Source organism: Protopterus annectens, chromosome 9.part0, assembly GCF_019279795.1.
Source record: "Protopterus annectens isolate FY-2018-M chromosome 9.part0, PAN1.0, whole genome shotgun sequence".
In the NCBI taxonomy this organism is placed as follows: Eukaryota; Metazoa; Chordata; order Ceratodontiformes; family Protopteridae; genus Protopterus; species Protopterus annectens.
The window spans coordinates 1,308,235,724-1,308,256,978 of record NC_056743.1 but is presented as its reverse complement, the minus strand read 5'-3'; the positions used below and the strand labels follow the sequence as shown (position 1 = coordinate 1,308,256,978).

General features: G+C 35.7%; 1 protein-coding gene across 3 annotated transcripts in view; it reads right to left on the bottom strand.

Annotated features, from left to right (window-relative positions):
* Positions 1 to 233: 233 nt before the first annotated feature.
* Positions 234 to 21,255, bottom strand: part of LOC122812030 — a 639,997-nt gene continuing 618,975 nt past the window's right edge. For all 3 annotated transcript variants that reach the window (XM_044084271.1, XM_044084270.1, XM_044084272.1), the window contains one exon: positions 234 to 1,045. In XM_044084271.1, the coding sequence (XP_043940206.1) occupies positions 794 to 1,045 (252 nt within the window). In that variant the 3' untranslated portion in view covers positions 234 to 793. The remainder of the gene's footprint in view (positions 1,046 to 21,255) is intronic.

Here is a 21,255-nt window from a genome sequence, read left to right as displayed (position 1 = left end):
AAGCTAGGGAAACTGGTACAACTGAACTATACTTAGTACATCTCTACCTATAAACAATGGCTTTCTAACTTTAAATTGTTGCAATTATAAGAAGCAATGGACTTAGCACCATTCCACATCTCCACAAACAAGTTTTGCAATTTGTCACTGTAAAGTGAGAAAAATTGGTTTCAGTCCTTAATATGCCTTTTCCAGATTAGTTTACAAAACATTAGTAGACAAGGGCTAAACGCTCACTGCTTATATGGCTTTAATGAAACAATGCTATGGTCTAGGCATTCTGAAAGGGAGGAAAACAAATTGCCTTCTCTGCTAATCATCATAGCCCACATGCACACCTACCTTCTTACAGACAAACACAGACACACTTACAATCATTTAATTGTGTGGTATACAACAATGGTCTTTGAACTCGTAGCTCATTAGCTGAATCTCATACTATAAAATATTCATTTCTATAATTCTCCTGCATTTATATTTTGAACTATGTACCATAATACACATTTGCCAAATGATGCAAACTGTCTTTTTGTTTTTCTCATGAGTAATGCCTACCATACAAGGAGCTCCATAGCTGTCAGATGTCCTGCAGATCTGAGAGAGCATCATTATTTACATCATATAGTACATAATCTTATTACCAGCTCATCTTCTATTTTATCAGTGGACACTGTCTGTAAAAAGATGAGAAGATGTTTTCCTCATAGCCTAAGTAGTTTGTTTCTGTTGGTTCAGAAACATTAAGAGAAGTACTGACAGCCAAAAAAAAGCTAGCTTTAGATGGTTACTGTCATTAAATGAGGTGCTTTTGTCTCTTAGGAATGATTTTTCGATAAGTCCTGCGCTCTGATATGTTGCGTTTCACTTTGGCAGCAACAGGTTGCTGTTCCTCTAGGTTCAGTGATGGACTCGAGTGGCATTTCTGCAGTATAGCTCCATCTCCTTCTGCTGAATCAAAGTAGATGGCCTCCCATTTCTCTAGGTCATCAGTCATTGTCTTAATCTTTATAGCCAGAAGTTTTACATACATCTCATAACGATTCCTCTGCAAGGAAAAAAAGACCAGCAATTAAAGGAAGTCATACATTATAGATTTGGGTCGCTGTAACAGAACAGACTGCTATGGGACAAAACACATTCTTGGATTTTGTTACTATTATTATTATTTTGCTTTTTATTACAGTGTTCTCTTGTATACTAGAAGCTAGTGTCTCTCATTCACAGGGGCTAAAAGAAGTTAATTACATGTGAACAGTGGGAGGAGCTAGAGGCTAGCATTTTTCTTTATAAATTATCAAAGGTTTCCTAGAACAGCTAGTTTGAACAGCATCTGCTATGGAGTAGACTGTTCTGTGTGAAAAGTGCATTTTTTTACCCTGTATTGCTCATACTGTTGTCTTGATTGATTGCAGTGTATTTTATTGCACTGCATTATTTAAAGTCTTTCTCACCCTTATGGTTAGGAAAGGAAACATCTTGTTCTGTTTTTTAGTGGGTCAGAAGAACTAGAAGATATTAATTAGCCGTGAACTGTAGAGGAACAAGAGACTAACATTTTTATTTACAAACATTCTAAGGTTTTTCCAGAACAAAGGTCACTTGGACTGCCTCTGCCATATAATAGGCTGTGGTGTGGAAACAGTTTCCTATCCCTGCACCCTGTTACTGTTGGATTATAAAATCCAATCTATTTGAAGCTGTCCATTTCATAAAAATCCCTCCACACCCTTTCATTGGATTTTAATATGTACTCACACACACACACATTTTATATATATATATATATATATATATATATATATATATATATATATAAATTTAGATAGATATATAGATATACAGATATGTAATATAGATATATATATAGAGAGAGACGCGTGTGTGTGTGTGTGTGTGTGTGTGTGTGTGTGTGTGTGTGTGTGTAAGTACTACCTTTAAACAAACTAAATTCTTTATCTTTCATTGTGTTGCACAGAACCAGATTATCAATTACAGGTATTATAATCAGTTATCCTCAGGCAAGTCTAGTTTATGACTAAGCTTTTTTATTACTTTCCTCACCAACCACTGTTTTGCACTGATTTTTTTCTCCATATTCTTTATTTGATTTTCATATAGAATAAAGAAAAGGGAAAAAAACAGATCAATCATCTAAAACAGCATTTAGTAACATGAAACAGAGCATCATTAATTGTACAGAGTCATCATTATAAAAACAGCAAATAAACATTTAAACTATTTACAAAACAAATATTTACAAATGTGCTGTCATACAAAAAATAAAATAAATAAATAAATCACTTGAGTAATACCAGTGTTAAAGTTAATATTGAATGATAAAAATAATTTATACTTTAGGGGCCCTCCCAGTAGAAGATAGGACTGGAAATACAAAAGGAAGGGTAAAGAAATCCAGTGACTTTATTTCTTTGGGTGAGGATAGGAGTTGTAAGCAGTTCACTGCAAAATAAAATCAAACAGTATAGACCAGTATTTAATGAGGTGTGGATAATCCTTATGATTTGCCTTTAGAAGCTTATGATAAGTATTTAACTGCCATCTGTTTGAAATCTCTCCAATTAAATGACGATCTGTCCTTCCAGTTTAGTGTTATATAAAGTTTGATTAAAGTAAATAATGTGATTAAAATGTAGGTTTGCATATTTGTCAAGCCTGGCGGGGGTATGTGAAGCAGAATAAACTCCCAAGATTGGGTAGTTTTCTAATACCCCATCTTTTGAAGTTGATCTGTCAGGGAACACCAGAGTTTATAAGAGCATTTGCAACTCAAAAAATGTGAAGATCATCTGTTTTTTGAAGGTCAGTGTAAGGACAATAGCGGGAAGATGATGGATAGAATTTATTGTTCACAGTAGATGTGATATATGCATTATTCAGAATCATAATTTGGGTATATTTGAGTTTCTTAAAGGGTATTACTTTTGAGCTTAATAGTACTGAATGGGTGATTTGGTCATTTGAAATTGCTGGGTTTAAGTCAGGCCAGTATTTTGAGAATAGAAATTTGTTCTGGTATCTTATTGAGTTAATTACTTTACATGTATTTGAGATCCTATTCTTTTTTAGTAAAAGGGTCAAGAGAGTTTTATAGGTATTTATGTCATTACTGTATAAAGTAGGTTGGGATAAAATTTTGAAGCATAGTTCTCTAACTTATCTTAACATGATAGTGTAGCTCATGGGAAGTTTTAGTGAGGATCTCAGTTCTGTGGTGGATTTACCCCTCTAACGATAAAAATAAAGTATCCTATATTCCTTTAAAAGGGGGAAACTATTTAGGTTTAACAATATCTTATTAATTTTTAGTTGTGGGTTACGATGTAAGGGATGGCGGATAGCAAATGCACTGGATAAGTTGAAAGAGTCCAATAACTTTTGCAAGTTGAGTATATTACTCTTTAGGGAAGTGTGTAATTTCGATTTTTTCAAACTCTGTTTATTCAGAAAGGGTAGGGCTTTATGGTTAAAATTAAGAGATTTTACATAATTATAGTAGAGTTTTACCCAGGAAGGGGTCCACTCTATGCTATGTCATAGTGGAGTTTAAAATCAGGGAGATTTAAACCCCCTCTATCTTTGGGATATTTTAACTTTTGATAGGCGATTCTAATTGATTTAAGAAATGATATAAATTTAGTTAGGGATGATTGAAGTTTTTTTAAAAAAGTTGTTTATTATCAGATGAGTAGTTGTAAAAATATACAATAGTCTTGATAGTACATTTATTCTGATAATCACTATTTTGGATAAGAATGGGAGTTTAAGTTTATTCCATCTATTACAATCTTGATATATTTTTGTAGTGTTAATCAAAAATTTGTGATGTTATTCTGTGTATAGGACTTAGAATTTCAGTGAAAGGAGATTACTAAGTATTTCAGAGAATGAGTTATTCTGATTTCAGTTGGTTTAGGATAAAAAGAAAGAAGATTAGATAGAGTGATCATGAAAATTACAGCTTTGTCCAGGTTTAGTTTTGTAGTTGGAATGTTTTGAGAAGGAATTAATTGAGTTTATATTTTTTGGTATGTCCAAACTTGGCATCATAAAATAAATGTTTAAATCATCTGTGACTGCTGAGAGAACACATTTTGTCTTATAAAGTGTCAGTATTTGATGGAAGTTCTTTTGGGAGATAAATAAGAGTAGGGGTTCAATACACAAGTTGAAGAGGTATGGGGATAGAGGGCAACTTTGAAGCATATCATTCCTGATATTAATCCTATTGGAGATCATCTTATTTATGTATGGTGAGGTATAAGCATCAGTATAGATTGTTTTGACGATATTAATAAAGTGAGTAGGAGGCTAAAAATGGTAATAACAATAGCAGAAAATTAACATTAAGTCTGTCAAAAGCTTTGGAGGCATCAGCTACAAGAATGAACGCAGGGTTATGGTTTAGGTTAGACAATTTTAGCAAAACACCTAGTGCAAGCATATTACGTTTGTCTATGTTGAATAAAACCTGACTTGACCAGGTGATATAATGTGGGAGATAATTGGTTTTAATCCGTTTGCCATTATTATGGAAAAAAACTTTTAAGTCAACATTTACAAGAGAAATGTGCCTGTAGCTTTCAGCGTTTTTATCAACTGCATTGTCTTTAAGAATGAGTATAGTTTTAGAGGAATTAAAGTGGATATCAGTGTTGGAATTATTAGTAATGTAGTTAAATAAGTATAAAAGTATTTTGGAAATTCTTGGACAGACGGTCTTATAGAACTCCGCAGTAAAACCATCCAGGTTTTGCACTGATTTTGAATTTATGCTAGGTATACATTTTATAAATTGTGATCAGTGTTGTTAGCTGACTTAAGAAAAACACTGGCTCTCACCATGGAGTCCCAGCCTAGATTAGCTTAAAACTTATCAAGCCTATTAGCTCTTGATTTTCTGAGGCAGTATAGCAACTGCCTCATGTTTACTGACCACACACTTTTTTTTCTAATACTGACTCCATCTGTGTGACATGCACTCATTTAGCTAAATTAGAGGCTAGTTTCTTTATATCACTGACCGCCGGTAAACAGCAACACACCAATACTACATTACCACAATACCACATTACTTCTACATATGCTATAGTAGTAAAGCAGTCTTTGCCTAAGTCTTCAACATCTCCGAGGCATCTTATTAGCTTGCTTCAACTACTTACCCATGATACTAACACCACACCTACATCCACATCTACTGTTACTGGAAGTCACCAGTACTGCAAGCCTGTACCCTTAAAGGCCCAAAAGTCTGCAGCACATCCCAGGAATGTATTAGCCATTTGCGACTCCAATATAAGGCACACAGATACAGCATTCAGCAGGATGGCAAAGGGAAGGTGATAGCTGCCTCTCTGATCTTAGATTATGGGGTACCACTAGGACCTTTAGGCTAGGGTTGTCACCTTTTCAAATGGCCATAGTGGGACATTTTTGGGACACACATCAGATTTTACAGGCTGACACAAACCCATGGTCAGTACAAAGGATAGAACTTTACTTTTCTGTCTAAATAAAAGCTTATTCTTGTAGCAGTTTAGTTGCTTATCCTGTTTCTTGTAATATGTAGGTATTTTAGATACAGAAATAACTATTTTATGCAACTATTACATTACATATGGGACATAATTATGTCCTACAATCTCAGGATATTTGCCATTTTTAATATTTTTGGTCAGGACACAACCACCCAAAGAGGGACTGTCCCTCGCAAAGTGGAACAGGTGGTAACCCTACTTTAGGCCCCTGCATTGTCCTTGATTCCAATTACAAACCATGTAGTTGAATATATGGGGGACGGGTGAACGATCTTAGGCAATCCACTTTGGGGATATGCAAAGAGGCACTATGTAGCTCTCTGCTCATGTTTTCAAAGAAGGAATGGTCCTGATATTGAGCATCATTCAGCATTTGCCAATCATGATGCTCAACTACAAAGATAGAATAATTACCTTTACTAGTTGGCTAGAAATGATCATACTAGTAGTATTCAGTATGGGTGTGTCTGATTAGGATGAAATGGTCAATAGACCCCCTTCCCTCCTCTATTTGCCAGGAAGTGGTCTGCACCTCTCACTCCTCAGTTTTTGCATACTGTTTAAAATACTTCCTACTTCCACAGTGTCTGTTTTAGGCAGACTTCACCTGATGGGCATCCTAACATAATACATTCCATTCTGGATAATATGCTACTACTGAATTGTCAGAAGTCTGAAGAAGAAAAACCCTCCTAACCTAAGGCATTCCTTATCTTCAAAGACATTTGTGTAACTATAGAAATCTTGTCACAATATAGTGCTAGCATCTTTCTATTTCATGGTACAATGCAGGTCATGCATTTAGATCTGACAACTGCGAGGGGTGGTATCCCTATTAATTTATAATCCTATTGACTCTTGCTGGATTCTAAATTATATAAACCTAGAAATAGTTGAAGTCTTCGTAATGTACAATAAAATTAATTATCACATATAGCCAATTACAGAAACTCATCTGTGAACCCACCATAGCATGCAGAGTCACTTAACCAGCTGGAAAAGTAAAGCACTGAATCAAATATCTATTTTATGGGTGACCTGAACTATCCACTCATAAAATGACAACTGGACAATGTCAATAACAAATATGTCCAGGAATTTTATAAATTACCAATATACCTGACAAAAGCCTTCCCCTGCCCACCACAGGTGTCAATCGTCAAGATGCTGTCTTCACTAGTGTATCCCCCAGTTGCATTACAATGTTTATTATGCCTTTCCTTGTCAAATATGACCATTTTTCTGTTACCCATACCTCTTAACTGTCTAGAATTGTAGGGAATATCCACATTTTTGTCTCATAATTTGATCTGTTCGTCATAAAGGTTATTTTCTGGCAAATTATTGAGGATTGAAGTCACTAAATAATGACAGACATTTCAGTTTTGGGCTTTATATCCTACAGAAAATACACACTAGTGCATGCTAGTCTATCTACTTTTTAAGTATATAAGAGAAATATGTAAAATCTAACCTTGACGTTGAGCCTTCATCCCTTATTATGTTTGTCTTTGAGGAGAATTCTAGGACTAAGAGGTTGACAGATATGGTGTGACCTGCCTGAAAACCTGCATCCCATTCCCTAACAGACCTCTTCTATTTTAAGGGATTACTGTAAAACCAATTACTTATTATTTTTGAGTTATGCTGATGATTACATATGTATGGCATACAAGCTCAGCAACATTGTACCTTAGGCATTTGCTTGCTCCTCTGAACTTTACTCCCAATTAAATACATTATAATGATGCATTCATACTCATCCAATGCAAACACAGTGACAGGTTTAATAATAAACCCATAAGGCAGAACTCCCACATCAACAAACTCTGTAACATAAAGTAAAAGTCTGTCCGACTACTTAATATTTCCATGTTATCATCATAAAATGGATTTAAAACTAATAAGCCCTTTAGTCTTATCATTAGAAATGAAAGGCCAACTACAAATTTAGGATTACAACCAATTTAAAGGACAACGATAATGCTGTCTTCTTTAGATAAATTACGAAGCGTGAAATAACAAAAAAATTCTGTTCTGAACTTATATCAAGTGATATATCCCTTCCCCGATGCCAAATATATTGCTAATATTCTTGTAGGCAAGTTTTCTTCCATCTTTTCCATACCTACCCCCTAATCTGACTTACATTACCCATCATACCTCCCCATACTAAAATTACTCTTGACCAAGCCTTTTCTACATTGTTCAAAATAAAACACACCAATTTGATGGGTCCTGATAATATCTCTGGATGTTTGCTAAGAAGCACAAAATTCCAGCTAACTAAACCCTCTGTCAATTCTTCACAGTCTCCCCATTGGTTATATCCACCAAGATATAAAGCACAACTGTTGTGACACCCTTGCATGAAGGTGGTAGCTATGCTAACCATGGAAATTACAGGCCTATTAGTCTCTCTAGTATTTTCTGCAAGGTTATGGATGTGACATCATATCCCTGGATATGCATCAATTTGGATTTGTAGAAAGCTGATCATGTGTGCTCAAGTTGGTTGCATTCCTCAAACCAGTTACTGAGGCCATGGATAAAATGGTTACTATCCATGCTGTCTATCTGGATCTTGGCAGGGCCTTTGATGCTTTTCCTTATGCTGGAATTATTGGCAAACTTTCCCACCTCAATATTAATACATATGCAGTTTTGACAGATAGCTAACTGGCTATCTGATAGACCCCATACTGTTAAGGTTGGGGATATTTTCTCCGGGCAGAAAAATATTACCGTCGGCATCACACATGGCTATCCTTGGCATCCTCCTCTTCAGCATATATTTTTATGATGTCAAAGCTGATACAATGGACTAGTGCTAACAAAGCCTGGTGGTGATTAAAAGTGAGGTCTGTTATCATATCCCATTCTGATATTTATATCTCAAAATGGACAAAACAAATGGTTTGTGTGTTGATCATGTGTTTACTTTCAATACAAATACAGCAGTTTCCTTCATAACTCCATCATCACCAGCACATACCATATACATGCCTGTGCTTCTTGATGGTCCCTTTGGCTGCAAAGTTATTAAGAAATTCACTCCTCTTTTAGCACAGCTATGTAAATTTGTCCACAAAAAGGAGGCAATTTTGTGATTCATACATGTTGAGTTATCTGGTCCCAAGGGCCTGAATGTCCAACAGCATTTTTGAACAGGTAGTTCAAGCATATCTACAGTTATTTTCCATTGGTAAATCTAGAGGACAAGTCCTGTATAGCTGAGCACAGCAAGAATGTATAACGTAAACACATAAGAGCATATACAGAGGAATGCAAGCATACAATACTGTGTGATCAAAAGCAGGTACTTACAGAGGAGCAGTGATGTCATTACACAGGCAAGAAGGAATTACTTTACTAACCGATAACTAGCAGTTGACTAGCTCTTACAAACTGTTTACAGGCACTAAATGTCAATGCAAAGAAGACTGAATGTCCTATTCACAATTATACAAATACATAATTACAGAAAACGACATTCCAAAAACCCAAGGTGGTATCTAGGTCATTCCTACTAATTACTGCTACATTTGTAACTTTGGTTTGGCTGCTTCTCTTGCAATATGAGTGATTAAAAAAGGAAAGAATCAGAGCAGAGCAGAAGATGCATACATGTAAGGCTACACGGAGGTTTGAGAGCAAAGCTGAAGCATGAATAAAACAAGAAATAAATCATTACATGTTACAGAAAGCAGTACAACAGTCTAGTGATAGAATTACCTGGTGTCAAAGCCATGGCCTGAAGCTCAATGCCAGAAAGTGTATTGTCATCCCCTTTGGTAAAAACTCTGTACCCATGAACTACCACATAGCTGGCAGTCTACTTAATACCGAAAATGTAATAAAAGACCTTGGGACACAGGTGGACAGTAGTCTCTCCTTCGATAATCACATCGCCACAGTGGTCAGGAAATCCTTCTATGTGGCTCATCTCATCACAAAAGGATTCTCATCCAGAAAAAAAGAGGTCATTGTTCCCCTCTACTCATCACTCATTAGACCCATTATAGAGTACAACGCCCCTTTTGTTATGTACCTCACAAGACATCTACAACGACTGGAAAGACCACAGAAATACCTCACAAAGAGGATTACTGGCCTCAAACAGATGCCCTATGCAGACCGTCTCAAAAAACTACAGCTTTACTCCATCGCATATCACCTACTCAGGAGCGACCTCTGCCTAACATACAAAGCTATGTCAAACCCAGAGCTGTTGGACATGCTCCACTTAAAGAAATCCCAGTCCCTCCAAGCTACACACTCTAGGGACCTTAACCTTGTCACCACAATAAACAGAACATGCTGGAGGGATAGATTCCTGTCCCAGAGACTTCCCATACTCTGGAACAGACTACCTATCTATGTCAAACAGAGCTCCTCATTAGCACTCTTCAAGAAAAATCTTGATGATTGGATGGGAAATTCACTTCTGTGGCTCTGCTCGACAGGGGCACAGGAAAATAATTTTCTTGGGTGGCGAAAGCCAGGGTACATTTTCTGGCTAGGCTTGTATGGGCCCTAGGGCCGATAGCCCTGATAGCCTAGTACCTACCTATGAATCATATGAGGTAGGCTGTTTTATGTACTGGTCCCCATGACAAGTGGCAGTAAAGGCAGACTTGCAGGTAGGAATAGAAAGGGAGCTGAAACTGAGCAAAGCCAATTGAAGTGTACTAGAGAAGCATTTCTCAAAAGTGGAGGCCCAGATCTGTATCAAGTGATAACTAGCTAAGTTATTTATTTTATAGGGTCAGGCGAAATGAAAAGGATACTACTTAATAAATATGATAAAAGAATAATTTATTACTCTGCAATGTAATTATTTTAAGCAGTGTGTGTGTGTGTGTGTGTGTGTGTGTGTGTGTGTGTGTGTGTGTGTGTGTGAGAAAGAGTGCTGTTCTGTTTCTGTGCATTACAGTGTACATGCTCTTTTTTCTTGTATAGGTAACCCCAAATTAATTTCTTATAACAGAGATTCAAAGACCTTCCTGTGGTTTAGTGGTCGACTCAAGTATGAGACAGTCAGAGAAACTTTGTGCTTCATTAAGAAACCTGCAAAAGTGTGTGTGTGTGTGTGTGTGTGTGTGTGTGTGTGTGTGTGTGTGTGTGTGTGTGTGTGTGTGTGTGTGTGTGAAAGAGGTGCAATAAATGTCTCAAGGTCAAGACAAGGACATGTAGAAACACAGTAAAACAGTTATGGGACCTTTTTCTAAAACCATGCTGCCATGAGCAGAAAGAAAGATCTGTGCTGATCAGAAACACAGGATTCAAGGCTTTGACTGAGATGAAATTAAGAAAAGAGGCCTGTGGTAATTAATACAGGCAAAGTGACTTGTTTTTGGGAAAGGAGCAACAATCATGAATATTTATATATCTATTAATACACCAAATTGTAAGAGGACAGACAATGACCAAAATACAATGCAGCTACACGTTTTATCAAGAATGGGTACGACCCATTACCTCCAGGGAATATTTATTTGGAAGTTGTTGAATAAAATAGCCATTTGGCTAGTAGTATACCTCTGTAAGTAGAAATGAGATGGACATTTATCAGGAATGTATAGATGGGCAGTGGGAAATAGCAGAATGAGGTACTAGCACAAGGTCAGACAGGAGAAGTACATGGTTCCCTACTAAAATGTTGGCACTCGTAATGCCAACTACCGACATACCATAAAAAAAAAAAGACTGAAACTGAAGGAGAAAATCTTGAACACTGCTGTTCTCTTTTAATTTATTTATCAGGAGAAAAGCCACCCCCCGCACCCCTCAATGTGAGGGGCGAGCTCCTCACACTCCATAAAATTATATATACCAACTCTTGTATCATGAAAATAAGAATTGCGTTATTTACTTATTTATTTATTTTTATTTTATTTTTTTGGAGAATGTTTTACAATAACTTTCTATGGTAATATTAACCAGAACACCAAAGAAAACAGCCTGTTGATCATTACAAGTAAAAACATAATGCCCAGAAAACTTGGTAAGGCAGAAAAGAGATCGAGCAGCCAGCTAATAACTTAAAAACTTTAATAAAAATAATACCAAAGATTAAACAGTGACTTAATGATTTGCTGAAATTTTAAAAATCCAACTGACCAACTGATGATTTACATGACCTCACTAATTTTAAATGTGACACATTTAACAGAATTCTAAGCTCCATTAACTGATCTATCCTGAAAAATATTCCATTCAACAAAGTTGTTCACAGATTTAACTCACTTTTCCTGCAAACACTCAAAGGTCTGGCTCCAACTAGAGCAAAAAGAATAAAGAATAACCATATTCCTTGGTTATTCACTCAAGGCAGGCTCCTAACGAATGAAAGAGATAGGAACTGGAAAGAATGGTTAAAATGGAGATCTCTCCAAAACCTACAACACTTTAAAGAATTACATAACCATACTAAAAAGAAAATAGATTCTCACAGACAAAAAATACACTCCGGTAACCCCTTACTAAATCAGTCTTCCAACCCCCCAAAAATTCTGATCTTCTGTTAATAATATACTCCACCTTGGCGCATCCACCATTCCTAATACTGACCAATATAACCGTCCCTCTGAAATAGCTGCTCAGTTTAACACACATTTTGCAGAACACATTAAAGTGCTTACTAAAGATTTTCCTCCCAAAAATCAACAATCTTGACATGTCCTTTCTTCAGACAGCAAACGCCCCCAATTTCACCCGAAAACCCATCCCAACCTCCTACATCAAATTATTTCTTAAACTGAAACCTTGTTCTCCTTCAATAAATAATCTCCAAGCAAAATACCTCAAGGTGGCTGCCATAGCCTATGCTTCTAATTATCAAGAAATCATATGTCCCGTCTCTATGAATTATGGAAAAAATTCATCATCATCCCCCTTCATAAAGGAGGATCCTCACTGATATAATCAATTTCAGACAGATCGTTATATTATCTCCTTTGTCATAAATTCTGGAGAAGTGTTTTGGCAAGCAACTTCTTCAACATATTATTCAGTAAAAGCTTCTGACCTCCATACAGCACAGTTTTAAACCCGTCTAAAGCACTACCACTATCTTATCAACTTTCAAAGATACTACTAACAAAGCAAGCGATGAAGGCAAACTCGTTTTCTCTGTATTCCTTGATTTCTCTAAAACCTTTGATCCATTTTCTCACTAAAAACTCCTCTACAAACAATCTTCCCTTTGGCTATCACAATGCACACTACTATGGTTTAACAACTACTTAACTGATAGATACCAGTCTGTTAAATGTCTCTTTACTTTTTTCCCTTCCTTCTTATCAATACTGGTATGCCACAGGGCTCTATTCTCAACCCTATTCTTTAATATATACAATAACGATTTAAATAAATCCTCTCAGCACGCTTCCCTCATACAATAAACTGATGATTCCACCATAACATGCATTTTGGACAACCTAATATACTGTCAGAGAATTAATCACAAGGCCTTTAACTCTGTTGATAGGTGACTACAGGATAATTACCTTCTAATAAATCCCCCTGAAAAACTAAATTACTTATCTGTTTTCCAAAATTCTATTTCCATGACAAAAACAACTTTAAAATGTCTTCCTTAAATACTACCATGACTGAAATGATCTCACATACAAAACTATGTGGCATGATTATTGATGGCAGTCTTACATTTGATTTACATATCCACAACAGCATCAATAAAACCCATCAAAAGCTAGGTACCCTACAGAGAGTAAAGAAATTCCTTACAGATTCTGCCAAGGTAACTCTAGCTACCACTTACCTCTTACCCTCTCTCCTATATGTAACCCCTATCATGAACCAACTTACAGGCCTCACATTGTTCTAAACTCAAACACTGAGATAAAAAAGTTGCCAGATTCGCTTGCAACAAATCTTACCGGACCCACTGCTTAGCACTACAAACACTTAACTGTGTCAGGCTTCCTCACCACTTTATACTCATCTAACCTTAACCCATAAAATCATTCACACCTCATCTGCCTATCCAGCAAATGGACGCCTCCTGCAATATTATCTTCCAAACTGCCCCCTCAGACAAATAATAAACAACTGCTGACTTTCTACAAACCACAGAAGGCTGTTGAGGTCATTCTCTATTCCAGTAGTGTAACAGGAATTTGGAATAAAATTCCTGTATCAATCAGGTCCATCACACACCTTCATTTTTTCAAATTATTACTAAAATATTTATTAGTAATCTTCATTTATCATTTCATCAAGGATGTCTTGTACAGTATACAGATGACTTCACTATTATCTGCTCTGATGAAAATTCAACACAGCTGCCACATATTATTAAATCCACATTTTCCTCCCAAGAGATATAGCTTCACAACAACCATCTCTCTCTAAACCCTAACAAAACAAAACTCATAATATTCACTCCAAAGAAAAATAATCCAATAAATACATCTCTATTCAATATCCTCTCCCTGAACCTCACAAAAATTGAACTAGTTACCCACAACAAATTGCTGTGTGTCTTAACTGACGAAAACTTAAAATTTTACCAACACATTCAAAATAACATAAGTAAGACCCACAAAAAAATAGGTCTTCTTTACAGGCACAATTTTTTTTTTCTCTTCCTACAAAACAGGTACCCACCTCCACCTATCTGCTTCCTTCACTTGTCTATGGTGCCCCATTGCTAACCCACCTCCAATCCTCACTCAAAAGTAGAAATATGCTATAACATAATTGCCAAATTTGCAACAAACACCCACTATTCCACCCATCACTGCACAACCCTACAAAACTAAACAGACTGGAATTCCCCCACTTCCTGTCTTATCTCCAACGAACCACCATACATAAAATACTTACAAAACCTCAGAACTGCCTTGCTCTAAATTTCTTATTTCCACATTACAATCCAAAAATCAGCATTTCCTCCAAATTCAGAAACCTAAACTACATGCTGGTATACTATTATACTTCTGGGTAATAGCTAAAACTTGAAACAGTCTTCTTCAAATCATTCATACCTCCCAAATCTCTGCTTCCTTCAAATGTTCTCTTCATATCCACCTCCTTTCGACGTGGATCTGTAACTGTAGTAAGCCTCCCCCTTCCATAACCTATTTCTACTTTCCATCCTGCTCTTTTAGCTCCCACCAAACCACTCTCCACTAGTATCTCTCACTCTATTACTGCACCACCTTTCTTCCTACACACTATACTGCCCTCCCTCACCAATTACTTATATTCCATCACCCTATCTCCTCTACTTTAATCTCTACAATTCTTCACATTTTATCCTCCATATCCTCCCACTTCTGTTCTTTTTGTTTATACTCTGTTCCTGCTCTAAATACCTACTAGGCCTCTCTTAACATATTAAGATTGAACCTCTAGCATACGATGCTTACAAATACCTTCGATAGCTAGCTTACCCTCTCTGCTATGCTAATTATATTTTTTGAATTACTTTGTTATAGCTTTTACTGTCTTGTTATTATAAATATTTTTGGACTACATTGCTATAATTTATATTGTATTATTATAATTTCTACCATATACTACTATGTGTGAAGTTTTACATTTGCATTGTATAGTTTATCAAGTACTTTCATGGAGCTTTTCTCCCCGGGTCTCCACTGAAAATGGGGTCTTCTTGGCTCAGTGGACTATCCCAGTAAATAAATGCCAATAACTAACTAAATAAATAAATAAGACTTCCTGTCTGTACCCTAGCTTTGTCCCTGGTCCTCATTGCTCTCCAACACCCTTCATAATCATTCTTACGCTGCCTTTAAAGCACTAAATCACTTAACCTACTTATCCCGTTCTAATGCCTCACATTATTGCACAGACTACTACACCTACTTCTAATTAGCACAAATTACTATTCCATCAGTACTTCTCTGTTAACACCTAAACTTGCTTATCTTTTTAATACCTCACTCTACTGCATTTCTTAAATTACTCCCACCTATGTTATACACCAGTTTTCTATCTGTGAAGTCTCAGTACAAGGCTTGTACATTTAATGTTTGTGAATATCAATACAAATATTATTATACTGACTATTATGCTACATATTCACAGGAACTGTATTATAGGTTTGTTATTCTAAATATTGATTGCATTAAATATGATACCTTGGATATTTTCTCCCTGGGCCTCCACTGAAAAGGGGTACCTGTGCTTTCCCGGTAAACAGATGTCAATAAATAAATATTTGTGCATTGTTCCCATTGAAATTTTGCTAACAATGATATTAATATTCAAAATATAGACAGTGGGGAGAATTTGTTGAAACCCTATCAAACAAAAAGTAAGTAAACACACAATCATTTATTTAAAATGACACAAAATTAAATGGGCAACACTGCATAAAAATACCCTTACACTCTCAAATATGACATTTAGTTGTGTTGGCATAGTAGATGTTATTGCCTTTATATATAAAGCTGTACATCTAGAGTTTATCTTGGGTCATCTCAAGGATGTCCTACCGTATTGTAAACTTCATTGTTTCCTTTTATAATCCTCTGATTTTCACAAGCCAGTTTCATAATTCCCGGAATCTACTGAATATTTTAAAATTGCTGCCATATTCCAATCTACCTTGTTGTCTTCCTTTGTATTGTCCTTTTCACATAACAGAGTAATAAAATATTTATGGCACCCCTTTTTCCAAATCTGTCAAATCCTCATTGATACGAACCTTAAAATTGGCATCTCAAGTAAGATTGCCAACTCTGGTAAACATATTATGAACTCATTTTTTTGAGATACTTGTTGCACATTTGTGACTAATCATTACTTATAAATAATCATCACCTTCCTTCTTATACAGCTTAGTGTCCAAAAACATGATACCCAGTGACTGCTGGTACCTATAAATTTGAAAAAGTCAGTTATAAAGCTGATGCATCCCAAAAACTATTTAAAGTCTCCTTCAGCTCCTTTCTATATGACAAAATGCCATCAAGAAAACACCCATGGTATTTTATATTGTCAAAAAATACACTGCTTTATGCACATTCATGTCCCCAATGTGCCATAAATAACCATATTGTCAAAATGTGGAGTCATGATGAATCCAATGGTAACCCTTTAAGTTTGGCATCAAAGTTTTTGTTGAATGTGAAATAGTTGTTTTTCAACATAAATTTCATACATTCCCACCTGTTGACACTCACCAAACATCTTGCATCCTACAATAAATTACTGCCTATACAACTGATGCCTAGATCTTGGGGGTATAACTGTATGTAAGGGCATAACATCTATCATGACTAAAAGATTGTTTCTCAATGTTGATGTTTGAAATAAAATCTTTGAAATAAAACAAATCCCTAAAAAATGAGGAACAACTCTCCACTGTCTCCTTAAATGCCCTCTGCACAAACAAGGAAAATGGCTCCAGTTTAGACACTTTGACTGAAACTCTACATCTAAAAGGTGGATCCAACTAATTTGTTTGTATTCTGAGTATTCCATACAAAACACCCACTCTTGCTTCAACAACAATATACTGTTAATGGAAGTGGGGAACAGAGATGCATCTGCAGTTGCTCCTTGTTTGGTTACTTAAGATTTATTAAGGATCTGAGCTGTCTCATAATAGCAAAAAGGGTGGTATGATGGGGAACTCTCTGCACAAGAGGGCACTGCACATATCAGACATTTCTAGCAGCTCTTGTAGTATATAGCAAGTTATTCCCATATTCTCATATCTACAAAAGAACAGAATCAGTCTTATTGTATAACTGAGAGAACACTGTTAAGTCATAAATGGTTCATCTTCAAGGAAACGTTCTCATTACAGAAACTGTACAGCAGCTTTACACATCAAGGCTTGACATGTTTCTCTCAGATTTAATTGCTATCAGAAGAATAGTATACTATGATATAAACTTCATGTCTGTTGAAATGTCTAGCTCAAATGGAGGTGAAATCAGTTTACCCAAAACAAGGTTCAAATCCCATTAAATAGATATTGATCTGCATTGAGGCTCTTAGATAAGAACACTTTTGTTAAGTTTTAACCAAGTGCCTTGCTGCAGGCTTTGGAAAGGATGACAGGCAAGAAGAGAATGCAAAATACACATTCATATTAAAGAGCATGCTAAAGTAAGTTTGGAGAGGTAGAAACCAAACAGTACACCAAAGTGAAATTCAAAGTAAAATATCAAAAAAAGTTTGGAGAGGTGATATAACAGATATTCTGTGCTGTGCTAATCTCCCTACAACACACCAAGGAGTTACTTCAAATATTTGTTTTGTTCTAAGTAACAGGTCCCCGATGTGATGGATATAGTGACGTGCTTTTAGCTATACTTTCTTTTCTCATCAAGCACTGCTTAGCAGGTTGCATCATCTAATGCAAAGCCTTTTTTGCATTTACTTAAAATGGCATTGCTTAGTATTACTGCTTATTTTAAGAATCACTGGACTCAATGTGTCTGAAAATTTCTTCCAATAGGTCTCCCTTGTCAATGTTCTTTGACATGTTTTAAGCACATTGCTAGAAGCCATTTCTTCTTTGTCAGCAAAACTATACTTAAATTAAATTTAAAAAAAAAATTGTTTTATTGCTATCATACTAAGAAAGTCAACAACAAACGTGTAAAATCCATAGTTTTCTTTTTCAATTAACATCCAATGTCAATATATTCACAAATACATATATTTCGATTCTGTTACAAATTTTCTTATGTTCCAATAATACAATACAATACTCTACTCAGGAAAACGAGTCAAACGAGTCCACGTGTTCATTTTGACAAATTCAAACATGCCTTCAGAATATATTATTAATCTGTACTTTCACATATTTTTCCTTATTCCTGTCCAGGGTAAAGATTATATTACTTTCTTAACTAATTATTGTCATATGCCCCCTTCAGCCTTCTTTCTTTAAATACATATCACATATAACCAAGTGTTTGCCTTATTAACCTATCACCTATCATTCATGATATTTTGTTCCTACTTTCCTCAAATAGGGTCAGCAAACTAAGCAGGCAGTTTTACCAGTTATGTTGCCCAAAGACAATATGTGCTGTATACCCCATTCTAGTTCCCCCAAAATGCTCATTACATTAAGCACAAGTCTTTCCCTACTAGATCCCTTTACATTTCATTCCAACTAATAATTATAGGTGTCCTTTCATTTTCTCTTTGAATATTTCCTAAGTACCATATCCTTCTCTAAATTTCTTAATATTGATGAATAAATTAATATCCATTTAATTTCCCAGCGAATATTTCCACTCATTCATTTTGCCTCAACTTGATCACACTCTTCTCTCTAACCCCACCAGCTTATCGGTGCCTCGATGAATATTTTCTTTGAATGACTTTTTTTTTCTCTTTATAAGTCATGCTAAACATCATGAAATGCTGCTTCCAGTACATTGTTGTTCATTATAACAGAAAAATCATCATTAACATTTTAGTCTTGCCACAATACCAGCCAGTTCTCAAAGGGCTGATGTCACCTTAACATAGTGTATATACAGTCTCCAGCTTCATAGTTCACTCCACCAACTTATTCAGTTATCACATCATTTTACATTCCCTATTCAGCCATGCACTTTCAACCCCTTAGTAGCCAACTTTAACATTTTTAAATATCTCTATTTTATTCCCAGATATTTGCAGTTTGTATAACTGTATGTAGTTGCTGCTTTTATCCTAATATTGTAACCCCATATGCACTCTCTAGTTCCTTTACTAAATCCAGATGAGCAGCACTGGTACATTGTATTAAAGACCACCCCCCTCACATTGCATATTTTACAATAGAAATAACACAACACTTTTTTCAATGCATTTACCAGCAAGTATTATTAACTTGAGTTAATCTATTGTGCATAAAGATAGGCATTAACATTTCAGTGTGATCCCTCTCTTTTATAACATGACTTTCAAATCCATTAGTTTTGTTCTCCTACATAGAACAACAGAACTTTTAAATCAGATACCAACTGTGTTTTTAATACTTACATATATTAATTATTTGAAAGCCCAGAGGAAATGCAAGTCATTATCTTATGCTACTATACTGCAGTATATTCTTAAACACCCATGGTTAAGCTTCTTTCAATTACTAATCTATCTGTCTTTCACTCAAGTGGGGGAAAAATCCATTTATTTTTTCCAGTTAACATTAAGTTATAATATTTTAACCCCCTGTCACTCATGTTACATTTCTAAGGAAACATTAATTTACAGTTAACCTCCACCAATTGAAAACATCTCACGTTATTCAAATTGGGAAGACGAGATATGTAAACAGAAAGAAACTAATCTTTATGGAATATTCAGTAAACAATATAGTTTAATGAAAACATTTAGCTCCAAATTAGGACTTATCAAAATCTGCTTTTTTTTGCCCAGTCTTGTCTAACACATCATGTTCATAAACTTCACTTCTCAAAAAACATGAGGAAATAATTTACATTTGTTACACAGTCAGTAAAGAGCAGAGTTTAATATGTTTTCTACCACCAATTTGTTGTCCATTTACTTCTTCAATAAGAGATTGCAGCATGATCCCTTGCACTCAAAATGCATGTTCTTAGAAGCTTAAAAGTTGTCAAATGCATACAAAATAACCACCACAAGAGTCAACTTTTTGTGCACCTTCCACACTTCCCAAATGTATATACCTATATGGATTCCCTTTAGAAGCTTGAAGTTTCAAAACTTCGAACTTCAAAAGGCCGAGACCATAAGACTGAAGTTTTCAAACTTCAAACGTTTTGAATGGAAATCACTGTACAGAGAAGAATGGGATATTTACTGTTTTCCTCACTGTAGTGCGATCTTGGAGTTGGTATATTTGATTAGCAGGGGTTGTGGAGGGCACAGACCCCCTGCAAAAACATAAAAAAAAATGTTTGTTGTTATTTTTTTTTTATTAGGTTTTTGAAGTTGCAAAACTCCAATCTTATGGTCTTGGCTGTTTGAAGTTCAAAGTTTTGAAACTTCAAGCTTCTGAAGTAGATTCATCTATATATATAAAACAACTTCATGGTCATACAATATTGGGAAAAGTCTCCTAAACAGCACACAGCAGTAGCTATGATATGTTTCCCTGAAACATGTGAGTGAATTCTGACATTTTCCTAACTGAGGACACAAAAAAGAGTCTGTTGAGTCTCATTTAATAAATGAAAGTTCATAATCCATGGCATATCGCTTACTCAGAGGTGATCTCTGCCTGACTTACAAAGCTATGTCCAACTTAGAATTGATGGATATGCTCTACCTAAAGAAATCCAAGTCACTGTGAGCCACGCGCTCTATTGAGCTAATCCTCACCACAACAATAAATAGAACATGCTGGAGAGATAGATTCCTGTCACAGAGACTCCCCATGTTTTGGAACAAAATTCCATCCTACATTAGGCAGAGCCCTTCACTAACACTCTTCAAGAAAAACCTTGACGAGTGGATGGGTAACAGAAAATACACCCCTGGGATCACTTCATTGGCTCTTCTTGACAGAGGCTCAGTTAATTAATCAATGGGGCGGTGAAAGCCGACACACTCTAGCTAGGCTTATAAATGCCCTCCGGCAGATAGCCTAGTACCTACCTATGAACCTATAATCTTTCATTTCCCTCAAGTACCAGTTCATGTTGCACTTCTCAACCTATGTAATGTCTTGCATCACTTGTCATGTTGCAAACAGAATAATTTTCTCTGTCAA